The sequence below is a fragment of the Sturnira hondurensis genome, unplaced genomic scaffold, assembly GCF_014824575.4.
Source record: "Sturnira hondurensis isolate 20B ecotype Veracruz unplaced genomic scaffold, ASM1482457v3 Scaffold0004271, whole genome shotgun sequence".
NCBI lineage: Eukaryota > Metazoa > Chordata > Mammalia > Chiroptera > Phyllostomidae > Sturnira > Sturnira hondurensis.
The window spans coordinates 7,852,104-7,866,349 of NW_028076902.1; the positions used below are offsets into that span (position 1 = coordinate 7,852,104).

At 42.3% G+C, this 14,246-nt stretch overlaps 2 protein-coding genes across 2 annotated transcripts in view; one reads left to right on the forward strand and one right to left on the reverse strand.

The window, feature by feature from the left end:
• Positions 1-211: 211 nt before the first annotated feature.
• On the reverse strand, positions 212-6,667 carry GCM2 (glial cells missing transcription factor 2). Its single transcript, XM_037045434.1, has 5 exons — positions 6,578-6,667; positions 2,884-3,136; positions 2,638-2,750; positions 2,101-2,226; positions 212-1,132 (listed from the first exon to the last, which is right to left on the reverse strand). Exons 1-5 carry the CDS (start codon positions 6,665-6,667, stop codon positions 212-214), a joined length of 1,503 nt encoding a protein of 500 aa, XP_036901329.1.
• A 3,623-nt stretch (positions 6,668-10,290) lies between these two features.
• Positions 10,291-14,246, forward strand: part of SYCP2L (synaptonemal complex protein 2 like) — a 75,564-nt gene continuing 71,608 nt past the window's right edge. Inside the window, exons 1-4 of the mRNA XM_037045435.1 lie at positions 10,291-10,503; positions 11,726-11,794; positions 13,532-13,669; positions 13,970-14,089. Of these exons, the coding sequence (XP_036901330.1) occupies positions 10,291-10,503; positions 11,726-11,794; positions 13,532-13,669; positions 13,970-14,089 (540 nt within the window). The remainder of the gene's footprint in view (positions 10,504-11,725; positions 11,795-13,531; positions 13,670-13,969; positions 14,090-14,246) is intronic.

Sequence of the window (14,246 nt, forward strand, 5' to 3'; positions counted from 1 at the left end):
GATATAAGATTCCCTAATATGGTCTAATGGAAGAAGGCTTAGAATGAGAACCTGATTCAGTCAGGAGAGTCACATTCCAGACCTAATTCTGTGAGTGTAGCAGGTTTAAAAATGCACTACAGAAATATTCCAACTCAACAGGAGAGAGTTGCCATTTCACGTTCCATCACAGGCACAGATACTAATATTATGTGGTGCCCAGGTTTGCTGTTTAAAAGTCCTCACTGTCATAGCTAAAGAATGGGCTAACTCGATCTGAATAACTGAGTGTGGACCCCATTCCAGATGCACACACATCCCAGGTCTCTGCTTTGTCTGCTCTGGAGGCAGCTGATTCTTGAGGAAAAGCCACAGTAGATCTGATGGTCCTGCAATCTCCTGGAATTTTCAAAGGAAATGACATTGAAGGAGAGGCTGCTCTTGTGACTGCAGCTGGAAGGTCCAAGGCTTCTGGATAGATGGATATCGGGGTGTTTTCGGAAGCGTGGTTATAGGCTGAAAGGCTCTTAGCTTCCCGCACATTGTCACAGTATTTCAGAGCAGGGGGCTGGTAGGCTTGGTAGGACACTTTGGTGGTGGTGGTGATCACAGTCTGTAGGGAGGGAGCACCTGGTGGGGGAGTAGTGAGGTACCTGCAGGGAAGCTCAGGGCTATAGTAGGGGCGATTGGCTATGGCCTGGAACTGCCTAGGGTCAGTCCTCTCTCCAAGGCAAGGTTTTCCAAGAGCTGGTTTCCAGCCATGTTGTTTATTGGTGAAATCACAGCTTCTGTGGAAGCTGCTATATGACTTGATGTTATATTGTAGTGCATTCAGATGAACCCAGTCTGATTCATTAGCATTATTGCTAGAATATGGGCTTACATCTGCATAATCGGGACCTGTTGATTCATAGCTGCAAGGTGGCTTAGGCAAATAGAATCTTGGGTTTGGATATTTCTGAAAGGGTAGCATTACATCTCCTTGAAAGGTGGCTAGGTCACAGGTAGCCTTGTAAGTATCAGAGTTTGAGCAGGAAAGACAAGACTGCCCTACCCCTGGAAAGCCAGTGTCAGTAATTGTATCATGTTCTTCTGTATTTTCCAGGGCAGGTATGTTGTTGAAATATTCACTGTTGTCTTGATCCTCTCCAGCCTAAAAAGTGATATAAATTTTTATTTGTAAATAAAATGCAAATTGCATGGACACTCTCACCTGTAACAGAAGCAACCCAACCAAACGAAAATAAACTTCCAGTTGGTGAATTCTGTGTTGTGAGCACTGCACAGCTCAGGCACATGATTTGGACACATGGGCCAGTGGTTGCATACTTGAGCTTGCTAAGCCATGAATAAGACACTGCTACAGAAGGGAATCGACAGCAGCCAGTCAGGATGAATGTGAGTGTCAAATTATAGGGGAGTACAGGACCATTCACTATACTATGTTCGTAAAAGCGGAGAGACTCCAGAGTCTGACACAGATCAGGGTTCAAATCCTGACTCTGTTCCTCATTAATTGAACAAATTACTTAACCTCTATGAGCCTCAGATTCCTAATTTTTTAAATGGGGCTCAATAATAGTAACTTCCAAGCCTTTCACAACATTTCATGTGTGAAACTTCAGACCTCATGTGCCTGGTACATAGTACTCAGTGTCTCTTATCCTCAGACTAACACTCTGCCTGCTCCGCATGCTCTGGCTAGAAAGCTAAACTGGATCAAGTTGCACAAATGAATTTGATCTGTTCTATGTACATAGACTCTCTATGTGCAAAGGACTCTCTCAGGGATGAGTGTTAACTCACTGTTGGCATGCATATTTCTTTCTTTGGAACCACTGGATCCTCTCCTGCCTAACTGCCCTTTTATCAGGATGCCAGCTCATCCTAACTATATTATTATTGACTGTGGAAAGTTCCCTTTTTTTTTGAAAAGAAGATAAAACTAAAAAGACTATCCAAAATGTTGATTCAATGACACTTTGTTGGAGATATATAATTTTCACAGATAATCAAATGCTAATTAATGCATGACATTGATGTTTTATATAATTACCACTGTATATTATGGTAATATACAGTGTAAACACAGACCACAGTGTAATGTCAGCTCCCCATTACCTCCGGTTTTCGAATTCTCTTTCTCTGGGGTTGGTAAAAAGAAGCCATTTGTCTCTTGATGGCACTTCTCCTAGCTTCTGTCTCTGACTTACTCTCTGGTCGTGGGTGATCATGAACTCCCTTGGCCTGCATAAGGAAGGTGGCAACGTTGGTCAAAAAGTATCTCTTTCCCAAGGTCCCAAGTTGTTATTTGTCTTTTTCAAACTGACAGGGAAAAAATTCTTGAACTAATACAATAGCATCAATAATAGACACCTTAAAAGATTACCTAACAGTCCTTTTACCATATTAAATGAACTAAAACTACTATGTGGTTCGCCATCTCTCACACTTCCAGAGCATATTCCTTCCTTTCACAGTAAGGAGCACACTAATTATCCTAGGAGCCTGGAAAGGCCCTGGGGGGCCCAGCACCTTTTTCTGGCCACAAAAGCTGTATTTGGTTTGGTCTAGAGTTCTTAAGGCATATCCCAGGTGGTGTGGTCCCTACTGTGTGATGAAAATATACATCACAAATGGTGGTGTCGCCCCAGCCACCTGAAAAAATATGGCATTGCCCTCAAGCCTCCAGAAGTTGGTTACGGGGTAGCCGCTGTGCCCTCGGCAGGGAATCAGTTCCAAAGCAGAATGGCAGTTTGGGCATGCTCTCTCTGCAAAGACAGAGGGGAAAAACATTGATAACAGCCCTAGCCCCAAACCCCTTGGAAGGAAGAAAGGGTAAATTAGTTGGATAGAGGGAACTCAGGACTGCAGGGCTACCCCACCCCAGGGCCACAGCCTCACTCTGCTGCTTCAGCCGCGCCTTGTCGCAGATGGCAGGCCGCAGCTGCAGGCGGGAGCCATCTGGCAGGGCACAGGCCCGCACACACACCACCACGCCCAGGCAGGACTTCTTGAGGATGTGGCCATTGTGGTTGTTGGTGTTGCGCATGGCCCAGCCGCTCAGGTGGTGCTGCGCCTTCTTCTCATCGCTGCGATAGACGAAGCGCACATAGCCATCTGGCCACTCGCAGAAGTGGTCAAAGTGGGCTGGCTCCTGAAAAGGCACAAAAAAGGAAGGGCGGTCAAGTTCATCAAGACCAAACCCAACACATCACATTCATAATTTTCTCAAGGACAAGAGAATAAAAACTGGTTTGTTTTAGATCCAGAAATGTCGTAAAACTCAGAAACTATGCCATCACAAAATGCTACTTATCCTGTCTGTAATGCCTTTCTGACAGTTGGCCTAACTGATGTTAATATAGTGCTTATTGTCTAAAGGCTGTACACATATCAATTCATTTACACTTCATAACACACAAACAAGAGGTGATATTATTATGCCCATTTTGCCTAATGAGAAGTGGATGCCAGAGAGGTTAACTGACTCGCCCAAAGTCACACAGCTGGTAAGACCTAGCTCTAGGATTTGAGCCCTAGCAGTTTGACTCCAGAGCCTGTTTGCCCTATCACCATGTTATAACACTTCTTGTGTGCTTCAGTGTTGAAGACATTTCCAGATGAAGTATCAAAGTGCCAGGGCAAAAAGTGATTGGGATGCTCTCTCACTGACATGCAGTTGAGCCTGTAAATAGCTTTACTTCAGCACAGCACTTTTCCTTCAAATGCTCTCAGCTCTCTCCCAAACCTGTCAGTCACTTCAGCAGTGATACCCAGGGCAACAACAGAGAGGCAACAACAGCTTCCCTCTTCCTCCTGACTTAGCTCTCCAAGTTTACAAGAGCATTGCAACGAAGGACCTACGCATCAAGGCAAACCCCGACACTGAGAATGAGACCTCCACCCGGAGCAACAGGGATTGTCATTCTCGACAAAGAGCCACATGGCTCCAATAATAAGTTAGATCTAAAATGCTGATCACTGCTTTACTGTTCATGTTTGGTGGTCTTTGTCCATATTACGCATTACTTACACGCAATGTTATTCTTACTTATAAGTTTAATATAAAATTACCCTTTAATTAGCACTAACTGACCCCTCTCTAAAGAGTACCTGGTACAGGGGTCAGTACACAAGGGCCCGTGGGCTAAGTCCAGCCTGCCACATGGTTTAGTACAACCTACAAGCTATGAATGACTTTTAATTATGTTTTTATATAATTAAAAAATTTAATTATATTTTTGACATGAAAATTATATGAAATTCAAAGTTCAGTACCCATAAGTAAAGTTTTATTGGGACATGGCCATGTTTACTTGTCTCTGTGCTGTCTGTGGTGTTTTCATACTACCACGTGGAATTGGGAGTTGGGGAAAGAGAAGCCCCATTATGCCGTACTTAAAATCCTCACAGCAATGTTGCATGACGGGCATCGTTACTCTTATTTAATAGATCGGGAAATGGAAGTTAGAGAGTGAACCTTCTGCAGTGGAATAGCTGGTATTTAAACAGAAGGCTGTGACAGCCAGGCCCCACTGACTTCACTGGTGTGATGGAGGTGCAGAGTAATAAGACATTTGCAACTTCTCCCTTCCACCACCCCAAGAAAATTAGATCCAACATTTGCAAAGCAAACGTATTCTCAGTTGGACAGTTTGGACTTGTGTACATCATCACTATTGTATAGTCTAACAGTAATAGGTAGGTGGACAGCTTTGTTTCCAAAACCACATGGGTATTATGAAATCATTATTATTATTAATAGGTACTATTATCTTTTCTAGAAATATTATAATTGACTATAAGTTAATAGATTGACTTAAAGTCAGTCACAAATGAAATATATAATGATGTGCTATCAACTCTAAGTTTATGCTAATGCTAATATCTTCATTGTTAAAGTGAACATTACAGTTGAAAGAGCTTAGTAACAAACTGCCAACTTTCCAGAACAGAGCAATTTTTGGCACTGCCCTGTAAGTGTATACACTAGGCCCCCACATCTCACACCAGCTGCCAAAGTATGACACCAAAAACTAGACCACAGAGGCAGTGTTTTTAAGTCAAAACAAGAATGGAGGACTCCAGGATTGGGTTTCATTTGCTCTAATTTGTGGGCATGTGTGAGCGCACACACTCACACACAGACAAGCATGGACACACTGAACTGCCCAGAGCTTAAGATTGTTATCTAGTTTTGCCCCTCGATGACAGGTGAGTAGGCTGAGACAGCCAAACTCAGTAACTATCTCAAGGTCACACAGCCAGTTTAGCTCTACTTCCTTCGATTAACCAACACAAGGCTAGAAGCCCAAGTTTTTCCAGTTCTCTTTATTCAGCCCAGCGCATCTGCCCCTTTTGACATGCCACACACACTCCCTGCTTAAGAACCAGTTTCCAAAAGGAATAATTACTCACATTTACATAGGAAGTCTTGAAATGCTTGAAAGAGAAGCCATCTTTTCATTATTTGGATGTGGCTCTTTTCTAAAATGCAAAATTAGATTTTTTTCCTATGAAGATTTGTGTGGACTAAAGTCAGTGAGAATGAACGAGATGCCCTCGTTGTACTGTGGTCTACTTTCACAAAAATGGTCGTGTGGCTGTAAAGTAGGCAAACTTTAAAACAAACAAATAAAAAAACCTTCTACAAAAATGACATCCAAAACAGCATTGATTTCTTTGAGAGGTTACATGGCTTTACTAATTAACTGCTATCCATGTGAGCATCTGTATGGTGCCTAGTAGGTGCTGAATGAAGGAAAAGTCATTCTGGTGCCACGACACTTGCCATTGCTTGGGAAGCCGTTCCCATCCTCCCTCCAGAACTTTAAAGTCATTATAGGACTGAGAACTTTAAAGTCACACCTCAGTTTTGGCCCCAGACCAGTATAACAAAGCATAAATTCCCTGGACTTGGCTTTAAATCACTTGGTTCCAAAACAAAACAAATCCACCCTTAAAGGACAGAAATTTTCTTGCCATAAAGAAAATGATTTTCTTGTCATGTTATGTCCAAAATCAGGATTCCAGGCCTCTAGGCATCAAAGACTTGGTTAGCATGACAATGCTGTTTCCGAGGAGCTGTGCTTCATCCAGGTATCCCAGGGCATCTGAGTAAATTGCCCCAATCCTAAATCATGCTATTTGTTTAAGATTTCTGTCACCATCTCCGAGATTACAGCCTGTCTCACAGTTTTCCTGCATGAGAAGCAGTGGCGTCTACCTTGGCTGAGATTCTCCCCTACCTTTCTCACAGATTACAAAGAACGGATAAGGAGAGAATGGCTTGATTTCTGCCTTAGTTAAAGGAAAGTAAGGGACCAGTCGTTCCCTTCCAGAGGACTGGAAACTTGGAGCCAGACTGAAAGTTTCCACTGTTTTCAGTGTTTTCGACAGGCTCGAAGAAAGAGCTAGGTGAAGATACATCTCTAATCCCAACTCTGCCCATTGTAGAGCCCATTTACGCTTGAGGACTCTCACCCATTTGTTGGTGCGGGCGAGTGTCCTCTGTCCACAGTCTCTGCAAGGACTTGAATGCCACCCTCCTTCTTTGGACAGCACTACTTGTGCGCTCACGCCGGGTATCACACACCTGAGGCATCTGCGGGTCGTTGATGTCCCAACTGAGCTTCATCCCATAGGAGCGCGCACAGTCCGCCTTCTGCGCCTCTCCCGTCGGCATCTGCTCACCTTGCTAGCGGTCTCTGGCAAGGATTCTGAAAGATAGAAGAGGAAAACCAATCTAGAAGTGTGCTAGGTGATTTCCTCTTCCTCTTCTAAAAGAAAGTGGTGAACGGGAGAGAGAGAGAGAGAGAGGGAGGGAGGGAGGGAGGGAGAGAGGGGGAGAGAGGGAGGGAGAGAGAGAGAGAGAGAGAGAGAGAGAGAAGGAGAGAGGGAGAGAGGGAGAGAGGGAGAGAGGGAGAGAGGGAGAGAGGGAGAAATGAGAATTAGGAAATCCACGGGGATTGAAGACCCTGTCGGAGCCTTCTTCAGGGTGCGGTGCTGAAGGCGCCAGGCGGCTGTCCCGCACACTTATATAAAGATTCACCACCCGCCCCTGCTCCGCCTTTCCTCGCTCACTCTCCAGCCCCCAGGCTCCCCGCTCCAGCAGGGCTCCCTCTCCAGCTCCCTCTCCCCGACAGAAGTAAGAACAGAGGGGATGGTTAGCTTGAGCCCTTGGGTGACAGAAAAATGAAGCCTAGATGTTAAGGGACGAGAGTGGGGGTATGGATGTTGGAATACCTCATTTAAATTGAAATTAATTTTTTTCTAACCTCGCCCTGCCTCTGGGGTTTTGGTTTGGGCTTAGGTGGCAGCTTTTCAGACAGAGGCTCTCGAGTCATCCCTGAAAGCCAATACTCAATTCTCAGGACCCTCCGGAGCGGTAGTTCGCCCTGCACCCCAGTCTGAGTGACTGTGCCCACGCTCTCCGGGTTGGTGTCGGCCCTCTTTGGGCCTCTATCCTAGTCTTTTGCTGCAGCTGGTGTCCGTGTCTGGGAGTTCTGCCCCCTTTCTTTTGGCGGGGGGCAGGTGGGATGCCAGGCTGACGTCAGGGAGAGAGCCTGTCAAAAGCCCCTGAGGGCTCGCGGGTCTAGGGGCACACATGTTCCCTGGGGTTGAGAAGCGACCGGCCCAGTGGGAAGAAAGCCTTGAAAAGTGAACCTGGAAAAGGTGAGGGAAGACGGAGAAGGTGAATTCTGCGGCCCTAGGCACAGGAGCTCCTGAAGAGCCCGTAGCTTTCTCTGTTGCCTTGGCTCCCTCTGAGCCAGTTTCCCTATCTGCTTAAATGAGGAACTGGGGCTCAGCACGTCGCCATCAACCTGACACAACCCTTAAAAAAACTTTATTGACAGTGTCGTGGACATACCAGACAAAATCGTATTTACCCCCATTCCATCTGGGGAGGCTGCCGTAGCCAGGTGAGGCGGGGGCCCCGTGGGCTCCTCAAGGCTGAGATCAACCCTTCGCCTGTTACTCCGCCTCATTAGAGTGATTCCAGCACCCGAAGGCGTCCAATAAAAGAAAAACGATTGAAGCGATTTAAGTCACTCATTGCCCGAGTTGGGCGGAGAGAAGATGGGTTCCCGGAATTTATTTTGTCTTGTGGGGGTGTGCTTCTGTTCCCAGCCCCAGCCAGAGAAGAGCCAGCCGCTGAAGGCCGTCTCTGTTAGAGGAGAATGCTCCAAACCTACACCGTTCTAAACCCCGAGACTGGCGCACCCTAGACCTTGGGGTCTCCGAGCGCACGCCCGGCACAGGGACCAATGCCTCGTGGGACCCGGCTGGGCGGGCACCCAGGCCAGCACCTCTTGCAGTATTAGTCTTATCCTTTGGCGAAAAGCGGGAAGAAGCAGGTGAAAAACTATCCGAATAACCACCTATGCTCCTGATCCTCCTAATCTCTTGGGTTCAAGGGCACTGTCAGGCGGGTCAGAAAAGTCAATCCATTAGTAAAGCGCTTTTCAGAGCCGCGGGCCACTGGCAGCTGATTACCGGAGAACTCTCGTGACCGGACAGGAAACGGGCATTTCTAGGACTTACCTTCCTTCTCTAGATTCAAGCTGGGATACACCTCCCGAATCTCCTCTGCCCCATAGTTCTTGTCACCTGAAAGGTTGTGTTGGTCTGGGTTTGTGATTAAAATCACTCTCACGTGCTCCTCAGGAAGTCCTGGGAGGGAAGGAAGAGAGTGTCCACTCTTCACCCACTGGTTCTGTCCTCAGACTTTCATATGTTAACTAACTGCAGAAGGTCATTGCAACCCTTTTATTCAGTTGCTTTTTATGCCGTTTTGCCTTTTAGAAGTTAAAATATTTGACATTTTATTTTTTAAATAGCTATTTTGTTAGTTTGATAGTGTAACATAATGTATACTTTAAAATATTTTAATATAATGTCAAAAGTAATTTAAAGTAACATCTCAGAATGCATAGATATTAATTCCTAGTTGTCTTGTAAACATTTTTAGAATACTTCGTGTCTCTATACTTTTGGAATACTCCTAGAGTTATATCCTTCAAAAACGTAAAGAAATTCAATTTTAATGTTAAAGCCGAATCAATTAATCATATCCTTCTTTTCTAAATGGATTCTGGTGTCCAAAGAAATGTCATAGAGTCTCCACCATATTAGTTTGAGAAGAATTAAAATATACGTGCTCTAAATTGCCCTAAAATTGTGTCTGGGTAAAATACTTAGTGGAACGAATCAAAGTGAAAATACAACATATAAAAATAAATAAATGGAGGTGTTCTCTATTATATTATTTTTAATTTCTCCTGAAATTTTGAATGCATTAACAACCATATTGTTTGAAAGGGTATTTTTTCCTGAAAAGCTTGAAAATAATGGAAATAAAGTTTTAAAATGTAATAATTTTATTATATTATATTCTATATATTACATTGTTTTATTTTCTAAAGTAAAATGTATTTAAACTATATTTTGATTATTGTTTATTATCCTTTAATTTTTCCTTAAGTAATATTTGCACTGATTCAGAACACTTCATATTCAAAGCTGGCTCTCCCTTAATTAATAGTTTGATACTGTAAAAGCCAATTAATTCAAAGGTAAGGAAGAATGCTTTGAATTTGCTAGGCTGAGATTAACATAGGTAAATTAATGAAGTATATTTACATCATATTTGCCAGGAAATGACAAGCTTTGAAATAAGTATTTGGAATGAGCTGGTGGTACATGCACAGTCCTGGGCCAACCAGCTGAGATTCTGATTATATCATGTTTTGCTTGGATGTAAACAAATATCTTCTGTAAATGTCATAACATGAAATACCCTTAGCATCTAGTTATAATTCAAGTTGATGTTACACAAGAAATGTTTGGATTTGAGGGGTCATTTTTTTTTTTTTAAAGAAAACACCAGTCCAAATTATTTTTGCCGCTGTGGTATTCTTGTAACAGGCTACTTGCTGTCCCAATCCTGGAGGTTAGTACACAATCGTGTCCTGATAAAGGACTTGGGCAGAAAACAAACTGTATGAAAATATTTGCTTGTTGTGGTTTTATTTTATTTTGACTGAGTACACCAAGGTTTTGAGTTTGTTTTTTTACACTTTTGTGGTATCAGGAATACACTCAGATTTCAGGTACAATCTGGTTCTTGTAGTAAAAGTTCAGCTTTAGTCTGTATTTCTACTAATAGACCCAAAACAGCTTAACAGCTGTTAAACATGGAGAGAAAACTGCCTGCTGACTCAAAGGGGACTCCTATCAGTGTAGAAATTTGCAGAGGTTGAACGTTTAAATGACATTGTTTACATGCTTTGAGTAGTCTCTTGAACTATGTGTCTGTGTCCTGGTGGCCTGACCAGGGTTGCCAGTTGCTTGCAAGCGTACCTTCCATCTCAAATACTTGATTCTAGTGCATTTCGGGGGCGAATTCAGCAATTAGACTCCCGACAAAGATTGGAATCCAAGAGCCATCCGGCCTCTCCGGGCGCGCGGCATCGCGGGAAGTGGAGTGCGGCGTCGGCCAGGAGCCTCGGGATGCGGGAGGTGAGAGACGCCTGGAGGGCTGGGTACCCTGGCAGCTCTAGCCTCCTCCTCGCGGTTCCCGCGGGAGCGAGGGCGTGGAGCCCTGCGTGCTGGCCCAGAGACGGGGGTTGGCTCCTATCCCCGTGCCCCTGCGGCTGAAGAACTGGTCCTTCTCCGGGACCCTTCGGGCGCTTCCGCCTCTTTACGTTTGTGTGGAATTTATTGGCAGCTTTCAGTGAGATAACAAACCAGTTTAGAAACCTCTGGTCCTTTGTTAACAGAACGCCGGGAAAAGGATAAAGTGCAGAATTAATGCTTGGAAGGCAATAATTAGTTCTTTTCAATTGCTTTGTTGTTTTGTTTGCCCAGTCAAATGCACGGCTGGTGGGAGGATAAAAAAGTCTGGGTTTGGGTTTTTGAATTCACCCTGTCTTTCATATTTATAAACAATGACGATAATATTGTAAAATATGCTGACATTTGAGGAGTTGGGGGCAAGAATATGTAGAAGTACGACTGTTAGCCCAAGCTAGGTTTTTAAAAAACTTGAGCAGAGATTTTAAAAATATTTCTTTTTGTTATACTTTCTAATTTAATTTATTGGGATGAAGTGAGCAGATGAGATGCTATTATTGCGCTGTGTTGTGAAAAACAGGATGGCAGACCCAGGGGGCACTTTTTGAAGGAAATATGTAACAATTCACTGCCGTTTTGTAAATGCTCTGTGGTGGATGGTTGTAGTTGGTCCTTGACATTTCAATATAAGTCCTATATCACATTTAAATTCCTGTAAATCAGAAACATGAAGCTTAAACTGATGACTGGGCTTGAAATGCATCTTTTAAATTTTTATTTTACAAATTCTTATTCTAAAATGTTCATTAATTCAAAGCCTTTTATTTTATAATTGTGTCTGTATAGTTGAAAAAGATCTATTTTGTGTGGTCATTTACAACAATGATGTTTGCTTTGCTTCTTGTGATAGTTGTGTTATAGTGCTAAAGAGGTTGCATAGATGTTTTTGTTTAAAGTAATATCTGACTTAGACATAAAATCAGGGGCATGAGCAAGCAAAAAAATGTTTTGTTCAAGAAAATAATAAGAACCGGACTTAAAATCAGGGTCACTGGCAAAAAAGAATTTTTAAAAAGAAATTAATATGAACTTTTATTTCTTTTACTTTAAAAATTTGAACTGCATTTGTTTTAAATAAAAACTAAAAAAACTTTTTCACTCTACACAGGAAAAAGAGGGTCCTTTGCAGCCTGTTCAGGAAGATGATGGGAGTGGAATGGCCCAGGATGCCTTCTATGTAAAGACCAAATTAATTTCATGTCTTCTCTCTGTCTGTCTGTCTGTCTCTTTCCCCCTCCCTCCTTACCCCCAATGTGTGTATACTCTTTCTAGTTCTCTTCTCTGGGCTTTCAGCACTGTCATTCCTCTGGTTGCTCAAACCAGAGGCAGAGAAATCACCTTTGCTGCTTCTCCTTCCCTAATCTCCAATGTCCAATTTATCATTGTGTCTTGTGATAAGTGCAAGCTAGTCTAAGCTGTTTTGTGCTAGCCACTATTCTAAATGCAGGTAACCAGTGTTGAACAAAACAGAGTCTGTGCCCTCCTAGAGCATGCAGCCTGGCACCTAGCCAAAGAAACAGGTTACCAACCAAAGGAGAATAGGAGGAAGGAAAGGAACAGGATATTGTGGTGGAGAATAATTGAGAGTGAAGGGAGATACTTGGCTTACTTTAAGCAAAGTTCTAGAAGACATATGTGAAAATGTGATACTGAAGCTGAGATTTGAGGGGTAACAGGAGCCAGATGAGTGGAAAGTTGTGGGGAGAAGCAGTGTAAGCTTTCAATAGGCAGTGCAGAGGCCCTGAGACAGGGAAGAGTTTTATTATTCTGGGACTCATCATAAGGGAAGTCAATAAGAGAAAGCAGATAGGGATCAGATCAGGCAGAGCCCTGTAGACCAAGGCAAAGGTTTTGGGTTTATCGGAGTGTGGACCAGCCAGGCAGTGTTGAGCAGACAGAAGGCTGGGGTTCTGACTCAGAGAATCAGAGGGTAAATCTCAGCTGGGTGACCTCATGTGAGTTCTTAACCTTTCCCAGCCTTGCTATTATTATCCCCAGATAAAGAATGTAACCTCTTAGGGTGGTGATGAAGATTAAATGAGAACATCTGCAGAACACTTAACACTTGACACAGAAAGATTCACTATGTGGTAATTTTATAAAGAAAATAATATTTAAATATTTAATTTTAAATGCTGTCTTCTCATTTAAATCAGTACCAAGGATAAGTAGAATTTTGGGCTTCATACAGTATAATACCTTCTTATTAAAATAACATTATATGTTGTAACTTAGCCTGCAGGATTGGACTGGATTTTTAAAAATAAAAAATCATATCTCTGTAATACAGATATTTAAGGAAGAGTATTATTTAAGTATATAATTAGAAGTATGTCTTGGCTAATGTTCAGGCAGAAAAGATGAGTTTCATCAGGGAAATTTGCATGTCTGTACCCCCAGAGCGTTTGTACCTGAAGTTCAGGTTTCCTAAAGTCAGTGTTTCTCAGATGGTAGCATGATGATAATCACCTGAACACTACCCCAAGTTCCTGATTCCTGACAAGCCTCAGGTGATGGCCATACTGCTGGTGGCCTGGGAGCCTAGAAACTGCAGCTATCACTCAGTTTATTGTGTTTTGCTTTATTGCACTTTACAGGTGTTGCATTTTTTACAAACTGAAGGCAAGACTCTCCACCAGCAAAAACATTACAACTGGCTTTATTGTGATACTTGCTTTATTGGGGTGGTCTGGAACTGAACCTGCAATTTCTACTAGATATGCTTGCACTGTCTTAAGCCAACAAACTTGCTCATTGGGTACACAACTATGTGCTGTTCAAGATATAACTCTGTTTTATATTTATCCTCTAATATTTTCACACTGAGTTATTATTGATAATGGTAGTTAGAAATGTTACTATGAAATAAATGTTCTTAGGGAAAATAGTAATTTGCAAACTATCAACCTTTCAGCTTCAATCACTTATTATTGATGCATTCCATGGTAAAGGATTTCAGAAAATAAAAGAATATTTTCAACAGAAAGTGAGCCACATTCCTCAAAAATATAATCATCTTTTATTATACCATCTTGACAAATCAATAAATAAGGCAAGTAAGTTGTTTTGTTTTTTGACCAGAATACCAATATATAATTATACTTTGTAAAGCTTTCCTCCAGTTTCGTTGAGATGTAATTAACATACAGCACTATGTAAGTTCAAGGTGTATAGCATAGAGATTTGGTGTATGGGTGTGAAATGATTGCCACAATAAGTTCAGTGAACATCTGTCATATAATACAAAAAAAAGAAAATTTAAAAATAAGTTTTTTTTCTTTGTGGAGAACACTTACGATCTACTCTCAACTTTCACTGTAAGACTTTTAACTTAGTGTGGTCTCATACCTAGGAACTGGACAAAAGTGAGTTTCAGTATGTTTCACTGTTGCTGAAATGTATTCAGCGGTTCTTCATTGATGGCCTCAAAGAAGATGAACCTTTGCTAATTCAGCAGGGACTGATCCCAAAGATAAGTCATGTTTTAATTTTGTATGACTTTGGGTAAGTTAAAGAACTAGAAAGGATTCAGTAATCTAGGTAAGTTTGGTATTTTCTCTTCCTTTAAAATCAAATTTGAAAAGAAATTGGTAAAAGTATTTATTGCCCATATCCAGTCAGAAATTGAG